This window comes from Nerophis ophidion, linkage group LG08, assembly GCF_033978795.1.
Source record: "Nerophis ophidion isolate RoL-2023_Sa linkage group LG08, RoL_Noph_v1.0, whole genome shotgun sequence".
In the NCBI taxonomy this organism is placed as follows: Eukaryota; Metazoa; Chordata; class Actinopteri; order Syngnathiformes; family Syngnathidae; genus Nerophis; species Nerophis ophidion.
This window is the reverse complement of record NC_084618.1, coordinates 29,182,689-29,202,641: the sequence shown is the minus strand read 5'-3', so window position 1 is coordinate 29,202,641 and position 19,953 is coordinate 29,182,689. Positions and strand designations below refer to the sequence as shown.

At 41.2% G+C, this 19,953-nt stretch overlaps 1 protein-coding gene across 12 annotated transcripts in view; it reads left to right on the top strand.

The window, feature by feature from the left end:
- The window catches only part of rapgef1b (Rap guanine nucleotide exchange factor (GEF) 1b), a 145,355-nt gene that overhangs the window by 81,077 nt on the left and 44,325 nt on the right, over nt 1-19,953 (top strand). For all 12 annotated transcript variants that reach the window (XM_061908220.1, XM_061908221.1, XM_061908218.1 and 9 more), the window contains exons 2-3: nt 5,246-5,391; nt 11,460-11,638. In XM_061908220.1, the coding sequence (XP_061764204.1) occupies nt 5,246-5,391; nt 11,460-11,638 (325 nt within the window). The remainder of the gene's footprint in view (nt 1-5,245; nt 5,392-11,459; nt 11,639-19,953) is intronic.

The following is a 19,953-nucleotide window of genomic DNA, read 5'->3' as shown; positions in this document are numbered from 1 at the left end:
ATCCACTGTAGAAGAGAAGAGACAACAGGATGCTTACCCCTGTGAGGAGTCTGATGCTTCCACAAACACACGGCCAACAGATGAAGATGCCGTGGAAAACTGGAGGCCAAGTGGTTCCACCCAAAAAAGGAGGATGAGTTCTCTCCTTGTTCAGAATAGCTGCATGCAGTTCCACCTGCTGTCCGGAAAACAGTAAAACTGCAATTGATGTAAATGTGTTGTACTTGTATAGCGCTTTTCTACCTTCAAGGTACTCAAAGCGCTTTGACACTACTTCCACATTCACCCATTCACACACTGATGGAGGGAGCTGCCATGCAAGGCCCTAACCAGCACCCATCAGGAGCAAGGGTGAAGTGTCTTGCTCAGGACACAACGGACGTGACGAGGTTGGTACCAGTTGGGAATTGAACCAGGGACCCTCGGATTGCGCACGGCCACTCTTCCACTGCGCCACGCCGTCCCTGATAAAAAATGGAAACCATCAGTAGCCTCTTAAAGTCGATAAATCAAAAGTCTCTATGCTAAACACTTTTGCATTTTATGTCTTTTGTCAGAAGTCATGCAGTTCTTTCTGTGACAGTATTTCTTTTGTAAATGTTGCAAGTTGCAACGTACACATCAACCAATTCCTTGAACTGTTAAAAGCCATCTCCCCTCAGGGTGTGACCCAACAGGTCTACGTGAAGAGGGCAAGACCCCTGAAGAAAATATATGAAGCTGTCCAACTAACATCAAGTACACTTCAAACATTGCGACATCTCTGCTATGATACAGAGAACATTGCAAAACATTGCGAGTGCTTATTTATCAAAACAATGTTCTTCACTGTATTGCATAAAAAGCAGGACGGCAGTTGCTTTCATCTCTACCTCCAGTAGTGTCCTCCAGACTTTTGGCATCTTTCATCTTGCAATAGCTGTGGAAGAAGGACTCAGCCTTCTTGACTCTGACTGCCTCCGGCCAATCAGAGAAGACACCAAAACAGGAAATAGTATATGTTACACACAGTTACAGGCTGTGAGAACTTATTTGGACTGACACTGACCTTGGCAGCAGTTGCTCAACAACTTTAGCACAAAGGGGTGACCACAAGGGAGGATTTCCCTTGTGTGAATTCCCCTCCAACTTGATGCTACAAGGCCGTCACACTCAGGCCAGTCATTTCTTTTTGGTCAGGCTTGACCCAGAGTGCTCATATCGATCAATCAATCAGACAATCAATGTTTATTCATATCGCCCTAAATCACGAGTGTCTCAAAGGGGTGCACATGCCACAACGACATCCTCAGCTCAGATCCCACATCAGGGCAAGGAAAAACTCAACCCAATGTGACAATGAGAAACCTTGAAGGGGACCGCAGATGTGGGGACACCCCCCCCCCCCAAAAAATGTCTCCTATTGTCTATGGCAGACTGACATACTCTGAATAAAAACTACAGAACATCTTGAACACAGTAGTAGCCCACAGTGAAGCAAACAGGCTGGCTTTAAACCTTAACAAGACCGAAAGCATGACAGTTTCCAAGAAACCACAGCCACCTGCATATAAACTCGGTGTCACAGGTGGTAGGTGTGAAAAAGAGATGAACAAAATAATTGCCATGTCAAAAGACAGCTTCAATAAAATGAGTCTTATATTTAAAAATAGAAACATCTCAATTGACACCAAGCTAAGAGTCCTCAAAACGTATGTATGGTCTTTCTTACTTTATGGTTGTGAATGCTGGACTTTAAACAATCAACAACTGAGAAAATTAGAGGCAACTGAAATGTGGTTCTTCAGAAAAATACTCTGCATATCATGTACTGAAAAGAAAAGTAATGAAGAGGTATTTGCATAGGCAATAACAAGAAGATCTCTAATTGCAACGATTTAAAATAGGCAGCTGAAATTCCTCGGACATATCATTAGAAAAGACAGCTTTCAAAAACGGATGTTAACAGGGCAACTAGTAGGAAAGAAAGCTCCAGGTCAACAATGAATAACATAGAGTATATCAACAGCCTAAGACATTTTATCTGAAATATCAATAATATAGAACTCATACGTAGAGTGGACGACAGAAGACTGGAGAGCCCTGATCATCGATGTCTGCAAACAGGCCTGATACCCCATGAATGAATTGTCTGTGAATGTTCTCATTCATCCAGGTCATGGTCATCTCAGGGCATTTATTCGATCTGTTTGTTTTGGAAGAAGTTTTGCCTCTCTCAGACTATATCTAAGTCTACTGCAAAACAAAAGGGCTGACATTAAAAAGTCATGATTTACTGTATCAAATGCTTTTTTAAGTCTAGAAATACTGCACCGACCACCTGTCCGTTGCCAAGGGAATGTTTGATATTTTCTGTTAAAAAACAAGTGACAGATTGCGTAGAATGGTTACGTCTGAATCCGAATTGCTGGGGATTCAAATAGTTGTTTGTCTCAAGGTGCATTAGTTTTTCTGAAAAAATCTTCTCCAGGACTTTAGATTCAACTGGAAGAAGGCTGAAAGGTCTATAGTCAGATGTCAATCCAGCATCTCCCGATTTTAAAAGTGGTATTACCTGTGCAGTTTTCCATCCATCTGGAAATTGCCCAGTTTTAATGGAAATATTAATGCGATGGGTAAGAGGCTGTATAAGGATGCTGATATATTTTTTTTTAAGAAAAGCTGTGTCTAGATTATAAATATCCTTTGAGTATGTGGTGTTGAGGTTATGTATGGCTTTTAGGACTGTTGTCTGACTAACCTTCTTGAGCTGAAATGAACTCGCTTGTTTATCAGGTATGTCTGTTGTTTGGTCATCATTAGTCATAAAAGAGAAACCCGAGGAAAGGTTTTTGACAGATTCTATAAATAAATTATGGAACTCATTATTGACTCAGTAATGATTTTGTCTCCCACTTTAAGTTTATATTGGGTTTGGGTGATGTTACCCTCTGGGTTTTATAGGCTATGTAGTAGTTTCGTGGCGGCAGCACATAGTATTAAGAGCATGGCAGGAACGAAACAACTTCCTGATCTAGTGTAAGTGGTGACGTCACTTTCGATATCGTAATCTTGAACTCGTAAATTATAACAACACAATCGATAGTTTCAACGGCACAAACCAGCAAAAACATAGCACAGAAAATTAGACTATTTTGTTATTGTTTGGACCACAAATTAGACTGTTTTGTTAAAAAAATGGCGAATTCCGATTCGTTCGTGATGCCACTTCCTAAATAGTTAATCGTTAACAATTCATAAACTATAGCATCACAATCGATAATGTCAACTGCACAAACCAGCACAAACAAATGAGACTATTTTGGATTAATTTGATATTATTTTGGTCTTGTTCACGAGTGGGGGAAGAGTGGCTCGTGAGACCGACAGGCGGATCGGTGCGGCGTCTTCAGTAATGCGGACGTTGTACTGATCCGTTGTGGTGAAGAAGGAGCTGAGCCAGAAGGCAAAGCTCTCAATTTACCGGTCGATCTACGTTCCCATCCTCACCTATGGTCATGAGCTTTGGGTCATGACCGAAAGGATAAGATCACGGGTACAAGCGGCCGAAATGAGTTTCCTCCGCCATATGGCGGGGCTCTCCCTTAGAGATAGGGTGAGAAGCTCTGTCATCTGGGAGGAACTCAAAGTAAAGCCGCTGCTCCTCCACATCGAGAGGAGCCGGATGAGTTGGTTCGGGCAACTGGTCAGGATGCCACCCGACCGCCTCCCGAGGGAGGTGTTTAGTGCACGTCCAACCGGTAGGAGGCCACAGGGAAGACCAAGGACACGTTGGGAAGACTATGTCTCCCGGCTGACCTGGGAACGCCTCGGGATCCCCCGGGAAGAGCTAGACGAAGTGGCTGGGGAGAGGGAAGTCTGGGTTTCCCTCCTTAGGCTGTTGCCCCCGCGACCCGACCTCGGATAAGCGGAAGAAGATGGATGGATGGATGGATGGATGGATGGATCTCGAAAACAAAAGCACGCCAATCAATAATTTTGACTGCACAAACGAGGGAGCTGGGTGACCTTTGATTGAGCTCTAAAAGAAACTTTAATAACTCAGAACGAAAACGCAGCACCAACAACTATTTCAATTGCAAAAATGCAGCACAAACAAATGAGACTATTTTGTTTTAATTTGGAGAAAGTGTGACCTTTGATTGACCTATAAAATAATTTCTACTAATCAGTGGCCTAGTGGTTAGAGTGTCCGCCCTGAGATCGGTAGGTTGTGAGTTCAAACCCCGGCCGAGTCATACCAAAGATTATAAAAAAAAAGGACCCATTGCCTCCCTGCTTGGCACTCAGCATCAAGGGTTGGAATTGGGGGTTAAATCACCATAAATGATTCCCGGGCGCGGCACCGCTGCTCCCCACTGCTCCCCTCACTTCCCAGGGAGTGATCAAGGGGATGGGTCAAATGCATTTCGCCACACCTAGTGTGTGTGTGACAATCATTGGTACTTTAACTCTAACTTAATAAGTCAAACAAAGGGGATAAGAGGTAGAAAATGGATGGATGGAATTTAGAAACGAAAGCAGCACAAAAAAACATTTCAACTGCACAAACAATTGGGACTGGTTCAGGGAGCTTTTAACATAGTTAAGGACTGTTTACATGTAATGACAACTTAATTACATGTTAGTAACATAAGAACCATAAAATGTAAACTTAAACTATACTAGCTAGACCAATCATGTTTGTGACACAAACAAATGACACTATTTTGGCATAATATGGACTTAATTTGTAGAATGGGGGTGCTGGGTGACCTTTGATTGACCTATAAAATAATCTTTTATAACTCGGAAACGAAAGCAACACCAACAACCATTTCAACTGCATGAACGGAGCACAAACAAATTGGACTATTTCAAGAGTTTTGCAAGGGGGGGAGGGCAAACTTCACACAGGTTTCTCCTGGTTTTTATTTTTTGATAGCTCATAATATATACCAATATACAGTTTTTAGCCATATTACCCAGCCCTAGATATCGGCATCCCATTTCTTCCCACACGTAATTATTAGAATTAGCACAGGGATTCCCAAAAAATTACTCTTCTATTAGCACGTCACACAGATTTTCTTTTTTTTTTAAGTATCTGTGTGGTTCTTCAAGCGTTGGGCCTTTTCAATTTGCCGTGATTTAAGCCAAAGCCATCTGGTTTCGGCTTCAGTTTTCTCGAGTCCCTCGACGGTCGCTACAGTGTGACTGACCACAGCTTTGTTTTGTGTCTTCCCCCCCCCCCATCCATCCGTAGACTCGCAGCGGTCCCATCTGTCCTCCTTCACCATGAAGCTGATGGACAAGTTCCACTCTCCCAAGATCAAGAGAACGCCATCCAAGAAAGGCAAGCAACTGCAGCCCGAGCCAGCAGCCAAAAGCACTGAAAAACCTCCTAAAAAGGTAAGCGCATTAAGCTGCTAACATGTCCCAGCGTACATCAGGGTATTGTAGGAAACTGAACCTGCTTGTTTGTTTGCGTGTTTGTGTCTCAATTGATTTCCTGTCTTTTGTTTTGGGTTCCCATAATCCATTGTGTGCATGTGTGTGACTGCTGGTTCCCACTACTCTCTTATCCCAGGTGTCTGAACCTCTAAAGAGATGAATGCATGTGGTTTGTTTCCTAAAATGGACTTCTCCGCTCGTTTTTAAGGATTTTGGTGTTATGAGTGTATTCCTCTGCATTTGTTGCCAAAACTAAATTGAGATTACCAGGAGAGCAGTGAGAGAGCCCAGCAGACACCAAACAGCTAAATACAAACCCCGTTTCCATATGATTTGGGAAATTGTGTTAGATTTAAATATAAACTGAATATAATGATTTGCAAATCATTTTCAACCCTTATTCAGTTGAATACGCTACAAAGACAACATATTTGATGTTAAAACTGATAAACATTTTTTTTTTGCGGATAATCATTAATTTTAGAATTTGATGCCAGCAACACGTGACAAAGAATTTGGGAAATGTGGCTATAAATACTGATAGAGTTGAGGAATGCAGAGGCGTGCAGGCTAATTGGGAACAGGTGGGTGCCATGATTGGGTATAAAAACAGCTTCCATGAAATGCTAAGTAATTCACAAACAAGGATGGGGTGAGGGTCACCAATTTGTAAGCAAATTGTCGAATAATTTTAGAACAACATTTGTCAATGAGCTATTGCAAGGAATTTAGGGATTTTACCATCTACGGTCCATAAAATCATCATTAGGTTCAGAGAATCTGGAGAAATCACTGCACGTAAGCGATGATATTACGGAACTTTGATCCCTCAGGCGGTACTGCATCAAAAACCGACATCAGTGTGTAAAGGATATCCCCACATGGGCTTAGGAACACTTCATAAAACCACTGTCAGTAACTACAGTTGGTCGCTACATCTGGAAGTGCAAGTTAAAACTCTACTATGCAAAGCAAAAGCCATTTATCTACAACACCTAGGAACACCGCCGGCTTCGCTGGGCCCGAGCTGATCTAAGATGGACTGATGAAAAGTGGAAAAGTGTTCTGTGGTCTGACGAGTCCACATTTTAAATTATATTTGGAAACTGTGGATGTGGTGTCCTCTGGAAAAAAGAGGAAAATAACCATCCGGATACTTATAGGCGCAAAGTTGAAAAGCCAGCATGTGTGATGGTATGGGGGTGTATTAGTGCCCAAGGCATGTGTAACTTACACATCTGTGAAGGCACCATTAATGCTGAATGGTTCATACAGGTTTTGGAGCAACATATGTTGTCATCCAAGCAACGTTATCATGGACGCCCCTGCTTATTTCAGCAAAACAATGGCAAGCCACGTGTTACAACAGCGGGGCATCGTAGTAAAAGAGTGCGGGTACTTTCCTGGCCCGCCTGCAGTCCAGACATGTCTCCCATCAAAAATGTGTGGCGCATTATGAAGCGTAAAATACGACAATAAGACCCAGCTTATGTTGAACAACATAAGCTGTACATCAAGCAAGAATCGTAAAGAATTCCACCTTTAAAGCTTCAACAATTAGTTTCCTCAGTTCCCAAACATTTATTGAGTGTTGTTAAAAGAAAATGTGATGTAACACAGTAGGGAACATGCCCTTTCCCAACTACTTTGGTATGTGCTGCAGCCATGAAATTGTAAGTTAATTATTATTTGCAGAAAAATTTTTTATGAGTTTGAACTTCAAATATCTGGTATTTGTAGTGCCATCCATCCATCCATTTTCTACCGCTTGTTCCCTTTCGGTGTCGTGGGGGGCACTGGCGCCTATCTCAGCTACAATCGGGCGGAAGGCGGGGTACACCCTGGACAAGTCGCCACCTCATCGCAGGGCCAACACAGATAGACAGACAACATTCACACTCACATTCACACACTAGGGCCAATTTAGTGTTGCCAATCAACCTATCCCCAGGTGCATGTCTTTGGAAGTGGGAGGAAGCCGGAGTACCCGGAGGGAACCCACGCATTCACGGGGAGAACATGCAAACTCCACACAGAAAGATCCTGAGCCTGGATTTGAACCCAGGACTGCAGGACCTTCGTATTGTGAGGCAGATGCACTAACCCCTCTGCCACCGTGAAGCGTATTTGTAGTGCATTCAACTGAATATGGGTTGAAAAGGATTTGCAAATCATTGTATCCCGTTTATATTAACATCAAACACAATTTCCCAAATCATATGGAAACGGCGTTTGTACAATTCTTTGTGGGATAACCTATATCCCAAGTCTTTAACAGGGCGTCTGCAGAAGGGCCGTGGATATGTACATATTGAGCCAACACATTGTAGTGTAGTTTAGAAATGACAATGTCATGGCCACTTTACTCACTGTACCATGCAGGTTTAAAATAAAAACATGGAAAAAATGCATACCGTATTTCCGGACTATAGAACGCAGTGGTATATAAGCCGCACCCGCTAAATTTTAGAAGAAAAAAAATATTTTCCTTATTTCCCAGACTATAAGCCGCAGAGAAATAAGGAATTTACACAGAAAGGTTTTGTAAATGTTTATTTACATACCTTAATTGTTTCCAAATGGTCCCTGACGTCATGGTCATGGACCGACTAGCTGCAGAAGCAACCTCTCTAATCAGCTAAACAGACTCCATAACTTCACAGTGACGTTTTGGTGAATTTACAGAAGCATTTGTGAAACTGGAACAATACAAATAGAATGCTGCTGTAAGTTAATAATACTAACGCAGACAAACGCAAACGTTTTAGCATAATAGTTCATGCTAACTACGCTAGCTTCGTTACATTACGGTAGCGGGTACAAATATGGGAAGGTTTAGTATGTAAGAATTGTTTTAGTTATATTTTAAAACTTACAAATGTCGTTTGGTGTAATGAAGGAGGAATCCATACGAGTAGAAACGCTAAGGACTTTTGGTTGGAAGCTCAAAACAGAAGGACACTGCAACACCTGCAAAGATGGCTCCATAGCACAAACAATAACACACATTTTTTAATGTATTTGCATTTAAAAATAGATATCAGTGAAGAAAAATCCATAAATTACCCGCACTGTTTTATAAGCCGCAGGGTACAAAGTATAGGAAAAAAGTAGCGGTTTATAGCCAGGAATGTATGGCATAGTATTATATTCATGTTAGGATAGCTAGCAAATAGCGCTCTAGTTGCCACCAAGGGATTAGCGGCCCTAAGTACTGGCTAGCGATTACCACGCTTAAGCCAGCTAACGAGTAGCGTGCTGGTTGCCTGATAGCTAATAGTGCCGCTGTACTGTAGTATTTTAGTATTATAGTATTGCATAATAACAGGGTACCTTCAAGACCAGTTTAGTTTTAAAATAGTGCTGTCAAACAATTACATGTTTTAATCAGTTTATTCACACTTTTGTTTTTTTGTTAATCGCAGAAAATTAAAGACCCCAATACTTTGACACATGCAATTTTATTGTCAGAATGTCATAAAGGAACATTTGTTTAATGTTGTACTTTGAATGCATGTCATGAGACTAAAGTGCTATGGCATAATAAATAAATAAAAGCACCATGTGATGGCCTTATTTAAATGTGCGATGGCAACAGGTATAAACGTATTCTTATATCGTATAGTTCTACAAAGAGGAACAATGAACCGCCAACCAGAGCAAAGGATATCTGCTGACATATGCGACCTAGTGGTTGTTTGAGCACAGTGCAGCTAGGCTTTTATAGTCCCACTCTTTAATGCTTCAGTCACATGCAGGATTCTTACAGGAATAAGGCATGAATAAAAACTTACCTGCTGTTGCGTATGGACTCAAAAAGCAACTCCAGATAGGGCTGGGCGATATATCGATATACTTGGGTTTGTCTCTGTGCGATATAGAAAATGACTATATCGTGATATTCAAGTATACATTCTCACGCAGTTGATTTTAGCTGCGGGAATTACACGTTTCCCACTCTTTCTTGTCTCTCTTTCTCACAGAGACTTGAAAAACAAGCGCACCTTCTAAAAAACGTCACATACTGTCACATGTGCAACGTCACACGCTCCCGCGAGGCAGACAGGTAGTGACATGGTAACGTTAGCTGTGATGCTAACGGTGCGTTGCGAGTGGTAATACGAGAGAGAAAAAGTGCGAATCTGGTAACAAATGAAGGAAAAAATCATTACCAAGAAAAACAGCACGGGGTCCATCGTCCGGCGGTGGTTTGGCTTCAAGCGAGAATATGTTTCAATATTTATGCGGCAAAAGCGTTGCTACAAAAAGTAACAGCACTGCTAATGTAGCATCATTTGAAAAGTCACCCGCTCGAGAATAATGAGTGCTTGAAACTCTGCATGTCAACACCTCTAGCCGGTGCCACACCAACAAATTGCCGGAGCAACTATTTCCAGATCAAGACCGTATGAAAAAAAAAAGTCAACAACCGAAGAAGATAGCGTCCGCAGGAACCTATTATGCTGGATTTTATTATTCGACAGTTATTGAAATATCTTGTGTGACATCATGCACAAAGTGCACTTCATTTGTTTTTAACTTTTGTAGTATTGCTCTTTACAAAAGTCCACTTTAATTTAGTGTTGTTTTGATATGTCATCTCAGTGACATCATGCACAAACGTGCACTAACAGCTTGTTTTAAATTGTCTCTGACAAGCTTGCACATTCTGTTTTGGAAATGACATGAATGTTTGTGCCACTGCTTTAACTGTTTAATAAATACAGTTTTGGTAAATTGACTTAGTTCCCTCTCTGCATGAAAGTTTAAAATGAGCATATATTAATGCAGTATGAGCACGAATGTTTTAATGTAAACATATAGAATCATCGTACTGCTGTGATTATATGCATCAAGTGTTAAATCAAGGCTAAGACAAAATATCGAGATATATATCGTGTATCGTGACAAGGCCTAAAAATATCTAGATATTACGTTTGTAATAAAAGGCCTTATCGCCCAGCCTTAACTCCAGATATTAAAAGACTGAATACCTCATATGTAGAATTTCAGAAAGGTTTTCAAAAACTGTAAGCCATGGTCATCAAAATTATGACAAATAAAAGGTTGACATATTTTACATTGTATATAATGAATTTATATCACAAATAAGTCTACATTGGCAGTTGAATTTCTGACATGAATGGACTTTTACATGATATTAACATTTTGAATTTCACCTGTGTAAGTAAGTGGGTCCCTTCTCCATCTCTTCTTCAGTTTGGGGATCCTTGGTCTGGAAAATGTTGAAGACCTCTAACACTCCCGTCCAAAGGCAAAACCCAGTAACTCAATGTTGGTCAAAACTGAGCTGATAATAATTTTGGAGTTCCTAGGTGATATGCTTTACATTAGTGTATGCGATATTGTAATTTGTTCCGTAAGTAAGCTGTTACGCGCATGGCAGGACCTAGCAACTACCACATAACCCCGTAGATACAACAGAAAAACCTAGTATCTCAAGGGACCAATGGAAGCTTCTTTGTCAGTCGCCTTATTGTCTTTAATGAGACATTTGCACGAATGGGGGCCGACGGTCAACCTGATTATGTGATATTATGGCACGAGGGGATATTTGGAAGATTGGCCCAGGACGTTGCAAGCACCTTCATTAAATGTATTGTTCTTGATTCTTCCCCTTGCATACTCTTTTGGGCAAATAACTGTGGAGGTCAAAATAAAAACTGGACGCTGTACACGGCTCTTTCCCAATGTGCAAACGCAGAATGGGGCCCACCCGAGATTGTGATAAAATATCTGGAGAAACGGCACACGTTCATGAGAGCAGATTCAATCCATGGCTCAATCGGCAAGAAAATGAAAGCTCAAAAAAAACATCTATACGTTTGATGACTTTGTAGATCTTTGTAAGACAGCATCAAGATAGATTGGTTTTCCTTTGTCTTCTCAAAATCAGCTGGAAGTGAGTTACTAGATTTTGCCTTTGGACGGGAGAACATATATGGTATTGTCATTTCAAATGTTAAGTACTCAAACGTGGTCTTGGTATCTTTCCCCTGCTCTAGAAGGTGAGTCGACTGGAGGAGCAGGAAAAAGAGGTAGTCAGCGCCCTTCGCTACTTCAAGACCATCGTGGACAAGATGGTGGTGGAGAAAAAGGTGCTGGAGATGCTTCCCGGCTCGGCCAGCAAGGTGCTGGAAGCCATCCTGCCTATGGTTCAAGTGGAGGCTCGGATACAACACAGGTGAGTCTGTGGCTTTAAAGGCCTACTGAAACCCACTACTACCCACCACGCAGTCTGATAGTTTATATATCAATGATGAAATATTAACATTGCAACACATGCCAAAACGGCATTTTTAGTTTACTAAATTCCAATTTTCGTCTTCGAAACGTCGCGCAATGATGACGTACACGCAAGACGTCACAGGGTTTCAGGAAGTATGAGCACTATGCACACACTCAGCTAAAAGTCGTCTGCTTTAACGGCATAATTACACAGTCTTTTGGACATCTGTGTTGCTGAATCTTTTGCAATTTGTTCAATTAATATTGGAGAATTCACAGTATCAAGATGGAGTTGGGAAGCTTTAGCCTTTAGCCACACAAACACACTGTTATAACTTGTTTAAAATTCCCGGAGGTGAAAATTTACTACGGATCACAGCGCGGTCAAGCAGATATGAATCCAGACTCCGCGTCAACACACCAGTGGACACACTTCTCCGACTATCAGGTAATATTAAACTCACTAAAACACTAACAACACAATAGAAAGATAAGTGATTTCCCAGAATTATCCTAGTAAATGTGTTTAAAAACATCGGAATCCTTCCCAATGCAATGGCGTTAGTTTTTTTTTAACTCGTTTTTTTTTTTTTCCCTAGCCTGTCGCCGTTAATATCCTCAAACACGAATCTTTCATCCTCGCTCAAATTAATGGGGAAATTGTCATTTTCTCGGTCCGAATAGCACTTTTTGTTGGAGGCTCCCATTAAAATCAATGTAAATGTGACGAGCCATCAACATGTGACGTCATCGTCTGCGACTTCCGGTAGAGGCAGGGCATTTCTCTTAACACCGACAGTTGCAAACTTTATCGTGGATGTTCTCTACTAAATCCTTTCAGCAAAAATATGGCAAAATCGCGAAATGATCAAGTATGACACATAGAATGGACCTGCTGGATCATTGCAATACACCCCTGACTCAAAGATGCAATCATTTGCAGCATTTTTTGACTCATCCTCACAGTCGTAACAGGATAGCGATAGTAAGAATGCACGCCAGACATGTTAGGACTAGCATGTGCAGCAGCTAAGTTGTAGTGACATTGATGAGATCATCTCTCAAAGACGACCATAATGTGTTCATTGCTATGTGTGCATTTAGTCACTTTGGATGCACGTTAAACATAGTCACTGTTTTATTTTATCTAACTGTTGTCTTTGTTAAGTTTGGACATGCTGGGACTTTGTGCCCTTTCTCATCCCTCTGTGCTAGACCACGTGACGGACTTTTGTCTCCTACCACCTTGTCTTTAAAAGCTAGTGATGAATTGTTGACGCAGCGTCAAGTACCAGCCCTCCCTTAAAATGTGTTTGTTGAGTCTAACCCCTGATGATGATGAGCTCACTCCGCAAACAGTGAGCTGTGCGTCACTGCCTGAAGCTAATCACGTCACAGGCACTGAGAGGATATTTTTGGGGCCTACAAGAGCTTGTTTCCGCTCAATTCTATTGCACAGCCAGTCAAATCTCTCCGCCCTCCCTCGTATACTGGTGTCTTTTCACACCATCATGAGGCTCGGTTTTGTAATGGCGCTGAAAGGATGTTCAAGCGCTTCGGAGCAGCTGCAGCGTGTTGCTACATGCCCTTGCCACACCTCATTGTTGGTCCCAAGCGCATCAGTCATTACCAAAAAAACAACTGCTGACTTCCTATGGGGTTACACCGTCTGGTGTCAGCACTCCCTCAAGCTCCCAGGAAGGCTGCAGTTCCTCGACAAATCTTCAGTGAAGTAAACAGAGTGTTTAATTGATCAAATCAAATCCAACTTAGTTTTTATAGCGCTTTTCATTCATAAAAAATTAATGAATACAATCAAATTAAAAAAACGAAGCCCGATAACACACATCCCTCATTATCAATCTCTCACACACACACACACACACACACACACACACACACACACACACACACACACACACACACACACACACACACGATCAAATCCAACTTTATTAGTAAAGCGCTTTTCATTCATAAAAAATTTATGAATCCAATCAAATTAAAAAAACTAAGCCCGATAACACACATCCCTCATTATCAATCTAACACACACACACATACACACACACACACACACACACACACACACACACACAGATACAGTTGAATGCATGACTGAGTACAGAGGAGCCAGGTGAAGAAACACTATCACAGGAGCTGTCTGCTCCAGGAGGTCACCAGGCCACGGCCACTAGGACGCTGACACAAAGTGCCTTTACAGCCATGGCCATTACAATCCCTGATGCAGAGGGCTCCCTCTGAAGAACGCTGGAAAGTAAACATAACAAAACATGTAAAATAGTAAAAACCGTGAGTACAAATAGAATTTATCCATCCATCCATCTTCCTCCGCTTATCCGGGGTTGGGTCGCGGGGGCAACAGCCTAAGCAGGGAAACCCAGACTTCCCTTTCCCCAGCCACTTCGTCTAGCTCTTCCCGGGGGATCCCGAGGTGTTCCCAGGCCAGCCGGGAGACATAGTCTTCCCAACGTGTCCTGGGTCTTCCCCGTGGTCTCCTACCGGTTGGACGTGCCCTAAACACGTTCGGGTGGCATCCTGACCAGATGCCCAAACCACCTTATCTGGTTCCTTTCGATGTGAAGGAGCAGCGGCTTTACTTAGAGTTCCTGCCGGATGGCAGAGCTTCTCACCCTATCTCTAATGGAGAGACCCGCCACACAGCGGAGGAAACTCATTTCGGCCGCTTGTACCCGTGATCTTATCCTTTCAGTCATGACCCAAAGCTCATGACCATAGGTGAGGATGGGAACGTAGATCGACCGGTAAATTGAGAGCTTTGCCTTCCGGCTCAGCTCCTTCTTCACCACAACTGATCGGTACAACGTCCGCATTACTGAAGACGCCGCACCGATCCGCCTGTCGATCTCACAATCCACTCTTCCCTCACTCGTGAACAAGACTCCTAGCTACTTGAACTCCTCCTCTTGGGGCAATCTCCTCCCCAACCCGGAGATTGCATTCCACCCTTTTCCGGGCGAGAACCATAATAGAATTTAAAATACAATTAAAACGTATTATGAAAATAAAATAAAAATACATGTATACGGTAGATGTAATATAGATAAATAGAACTAAATAAAATGTAGTATAAATTATAAGAAGTTTAAAATAAAAATACAAATGAGTTGTATTAAATTCATTAATATTGGTTAAAAGCCAAATTTTAAAAGACGGTTTTTAAGACTGCTCTTAAAAGATGAACGTTCTCTGCAGCCCGAAGTTCCTCCGCCAAGCTGTTTCATAGACGGGAGCCATAGTAGTGGAAAGATGCCATCCCGTGACTTTCTTTCCGGACTTTTAGAATAAGTAGGAAACGTGTTTTGGAGGATCCCAGAGTCCGCGAGGGTTCGTAGGGTAAAAGCAAATCTGAAAGATAAAAACGCCTAATACCAAAAAAACTTTTGTAAACCATAAGAAAAACCTTACAATTGATCTTGAAACACACGGGGAGCCAATGCATTGATTTTAAAACTGGTGTAATGTGTGCCCGCCTTCTGGTTTTCATCAGGACACGAGCAGTTGAATTTTGGAGTAATTGTAAAAGTGCCATAACATTTTTAAGAAGACCAGAAAGCAGGGCGTTACAATAATCTATTCGACTCGTACTAAAAGTATGCATTGGCGTCTCCGTGTTGCCCTGAGAGAGAATAAGGCAACTGAAAGTATGTGCCGAGGGCCTGGCGATAAAAAGATATTGATGTATGTCGCAAAATACATTTTCTTTGATAGTTTTAACTCAGACAATTTCAACAGTATTAATTTGTGAGCCACTGCAAGAAACGTAAGACGAGCCTGGTAAAGACAACTGCAGCAACAGCAACACAAAGATCGTATGTAGACTAGCTGAAAAAGAGGTCTCAGTCCGTCATGAGACTTGGCCAAATAAAGTGTGTCATGTTAGCGAATTCAAATAGGTGTGAATAGGACGAATTGCAACCAACAAAAAATTTAACATATTCATAATAAACTTAGACATGTCAGAAGTGAGTTCATTGTTTATAGAAGTGTGAATGTTTTCTTGGTTTTAGCATAGATTGGAGGATTGCGTTTTCTTTGCGCAACATATGTCTCTCATATATCATCATCTATTGTAAATCATCTATTGAAAAAAATGACCTCCCTTCAGGATGAGTTTTGCATAGAGCTGATATTCATTTTGCAGTAAAAGTTAGCTAAACAACACTAGGTTTTCAGTTATCTATTTTAGGAAACGTCAGACTAGTAGTGACATATTTTATGCTCCGCTAATGTTGCGGTTAATGGGATTTGTCTACAAACCCCGTTTCCATATGAGTTGGGAAATTGTGTTTGATGTAAATATAAACGCAATACAATGGTTTGCAAATCCTTTTCAACCCATATTCAGTCGAATGCACTACAAAGACAACATATTGATGTTCAAACTCCATATCTTTTTTTTTTTTTTTTTCCAAATAATAATTAACTTAGAATTTCATGGCTGCAACATGTGCTAAAGTAGTTCGGAAAGGACATGTTCACCACTGTTCACCTTTTCTTTTAACAACACTCAATAAACATTTGGGAACTGAGGAATCTAATTGTTGAAGCTTGGAGAGTGGAATTCTTTCACATTCTTTTTTTATGTAGAGCTTCAGTCGTTCAACAGTCCGGGGTCTCCGGGGTCTCCGCTGTCGTATTTTACGCTTCCTAATGCGCCACACATTTCCGATGGGAGACAGGTCTGGACTGTGGCGGGCCAGGAAAGTACCTGCACTCTTTTTTTTCCGAAGCCACGCTGTTGTAACACTTGTCTTGCTGAAAAAAGCAGGGGCGTCCATGATAACGTTACTTGAATGACAACATATGTTGCTCCAAAACCTGTAAGGACCTTTCAGCATTAATGGTGCCTTCACAGATGTGTAAGTTACCCATTCCTTGGGCACTAATACACCCCCATACCATTACAGATGCTGGCTTTTGAACTTTACGCCGATAACAATCCGAATGGTTATTTTCCTCTTGGTTCTGAAGGACACCACATCCTTCGTTTCCAAATATAATTTGAAATGTGGACTCGTCAGACCACAGAACACTTTTCCACTTTACATCAGTCCATCTTAGGAGAGCTGGGGCCCAGCCAACCCGGCGGCGTTTCAGGATATTGTTGATAAATGGGTTTGGCTTTGCATAATAGAGTTTTAACTTGCACTTACAGCCGTAGCGACCAACCGTAGTTACTGACAGTTGTTTTATGAAGTGTTCCTGAGCCCATGTGGTGATAGCCTTTACACACTGATGTCGATTGTTGATGCAGTACTGCCTGAGGGGTCACAAGTCCGTAATATCATCGCTTACGTGCAGTGATTTCTCCAGATTCTCTGAACTTTTTGATGATTTTACGGACCATAGATGGTAAAATCCCTAAATTCCTTGCAATAGCTGGTTGAGAAATTTGCTTACAAAGTGGTGACCCTCACCCCATCTTTGTTTGTAAATTATTTAGCATTTCATGGAAGCTGCTTTTATACCCAATCATGGCACCCACCTGTTCTCAATTAGCCTACACACCTGTGGTATGTTCCATATAAGTGTTTGATGAGCATTCCTCAACATTATCAGTATTTATTACCACCTTTCCCAACTTCTTTGTCACGTTTTGCTGGCATCAAATTCTAAAGTTAATGATTATTTGCAAAAAAAAAAAAATGTTTATCAGTTTGAACATCAAATATGTTGTCTTTTTAGCATGTTCAACTGAATATGGGTTGAAAATGATTTGCAAATCATTGTATTCCGTTTGTATTTACATCTAATACAATGCCCCAACTCATATGGAAACGGGGTTTATACATCACAATAACATCTACTCAATTTTATAACCGTTAATCGATTTATTACATTGTAAGGTTTCCTTACGAGTAATCCTGAAATATTGTGAACATTTAAATAAAATTAATTCTGGTCTTCTTCACCAAGCTTATTGTTGAGACATTTTTCAAGCTGGCTGACGTCATTTCTTGCTTGATGTTGCAGGAAGTATGGAGAATGTGTGAGCGGTTGCCTGCTATTCTTTACTAAAATATAATAAGACTCCTATGTTGTCATCCATATCTGTCGTGTAGTTATTCGATTGAATCGGGAAACCTTTAACTCTGCGCGCTCTTTTAACGAGTCCACGCTCAGAGTGGACAAAAACTGGAAATACAGGTAAGCAAGAAAGACATACTGAAAGCAGACCGGAGAAGAATTATTACAATAACTCAAATAAACGCCCTGTCAGATATCACAACAAAGGAGCATTACTGACAATAGCAATGTGCACATGGACAAATATGATCGGATTTAAAGCCTAACCGGAATAAAAATGCATCACGTAAACACGCCGTTCTAAATATTCTGACCCGATCACACACGTTTTGATCAAAATTTCATTCCGATCAAGACGGGTGGTTTAGGCCAAAAGTAATTCAGATTGTATCTCATGCAAACACATCTTCCAAAATCCAGGGTAGAGTTATCCTTACTGTGCATGTCTTTGATATCAGCTTTACTTTGGTGGTGGAGCGGTGACTAAATTGAATAGTCTCAGAATGAAGTGATTGTCTTGCTGTTCTCTCCCCCCATTCAACATGTAAAGTAGTGTCATTAACTTAAGAGTATATGACACTACTTTACATGTTGAATGGGGGGAGAGAACAGCAAGACAATCACTTCATTCTGAGACTATTCAGTTTTTCACCAAGCAGCTTGGTGAAAAAAGGTCCACTTTTGGAGCAATCATTAGAAAATGGAAGAAGCTAGACATGAAGGTCAATCTCAATCGGAGTGGAGCCCCATGCAAGATATCACCTCGTGGGGTCTCAATGATGGTGAGAAAGGTGAGGAATCAGCCCAGGACTACACGGCAGGACTTGGTCGATGACCTGAAAAGAGCTGGGACCACTGTTTCCATGGTCACTGTTGGTAACACACTAAGACGTCATGGTTTGAAATCATGCATGGCACGGAAGGTTCCCCTGCTTAAACCAGCACATGTTAAGCCCCGTCTTAAGTTTGCCAATGACCATTTGGATGATCCAGAGGAGTCATGGGAGAAAGTTTTGAGGACAGTGGAGACCAACATTGACCTTTTTGGTCATAAATACACTATTCCTGTTTGGAGGAAGAAGACTGATGCGTACCATCCCAAGAACACCATCCCTCCTGTGAAGCATGGGCGTGGTAGCATCATGCTTTGGGGGTGTTTTTCTGCTCATTGGACAGGACGACTGTACTGTATTAAGGAGAGGATGATTGCAGCCATGTATTGGGAGATTTTGGCCCAAAACCTCCTTTCCTCGGTCAGATCATTGAAGATGAGTCGTGGCTGGATCTTCCAACATGACAATGACCCAAAGCACACAGCCAGGAAAACCAAGAAGTGGCTTCGTAAGAACCATATCAAGGTTCTGGAACGGCCTAGCCAGTTTCCAGACCTAAATCCGATTGAAAATCTTTGGAGGGAGCTGAAAGTCTGTGTTACTCAGCGAAAGCCCAGAAACCTGACTGATCTAGAGGTGATCTGTGTAGAGGAGTGGGCCAAAATCTCTTCTGCAGTCTGTGCAAACCTGCTGAAGAACTACAGGAAATGTTTGACCTCTGTAATTGCAAACAAAGGCTACTCAACCAAATATTAATGTTGGTGTTCAAATACTTATTTTCAGCTTTATCACACAAATAAATTCATAAAAAAATCATAGATTGTGATTTCTCAAAATGTTCTTGACTGTATATATATATATATATATATATATATGTATATGTATATATATATATATATATATATGTATATATGTATATATATATATATATATGTAGGTATAAATATCTATAAAGGTAAATACAGTATAGGTTTAATATGATCAAACTTTCTTGTTCTTGTCAAAAGTCTTAACAGACGCATTTTGTACGAACTGTAATCTTTTAATGCTGGAATTAGGGAGACCTAAAAATAATAATATATTACAGTAATTGAGACAAAACGTAACAAAGGAATGAATTATGATCTCTGCGTCAGTGGTGGACAAAATGGAACACATTTTAGCGTTTCTCCGACGATAAAAAAAGGCTGTTTTAGTAACACTCTCAGTGTCTTTATGTGCGCCCAGGCTACGTGCGTGAGGCGTGATTGATGTTTGCTCCAGTCTTCCACCCATGTGCATGCAACTTACCCAGTAACAATAGCTTTGACAATATACATGTAGACATATAATAAAATTGTAAAATAATATTGAAGTGAAGTAAAGT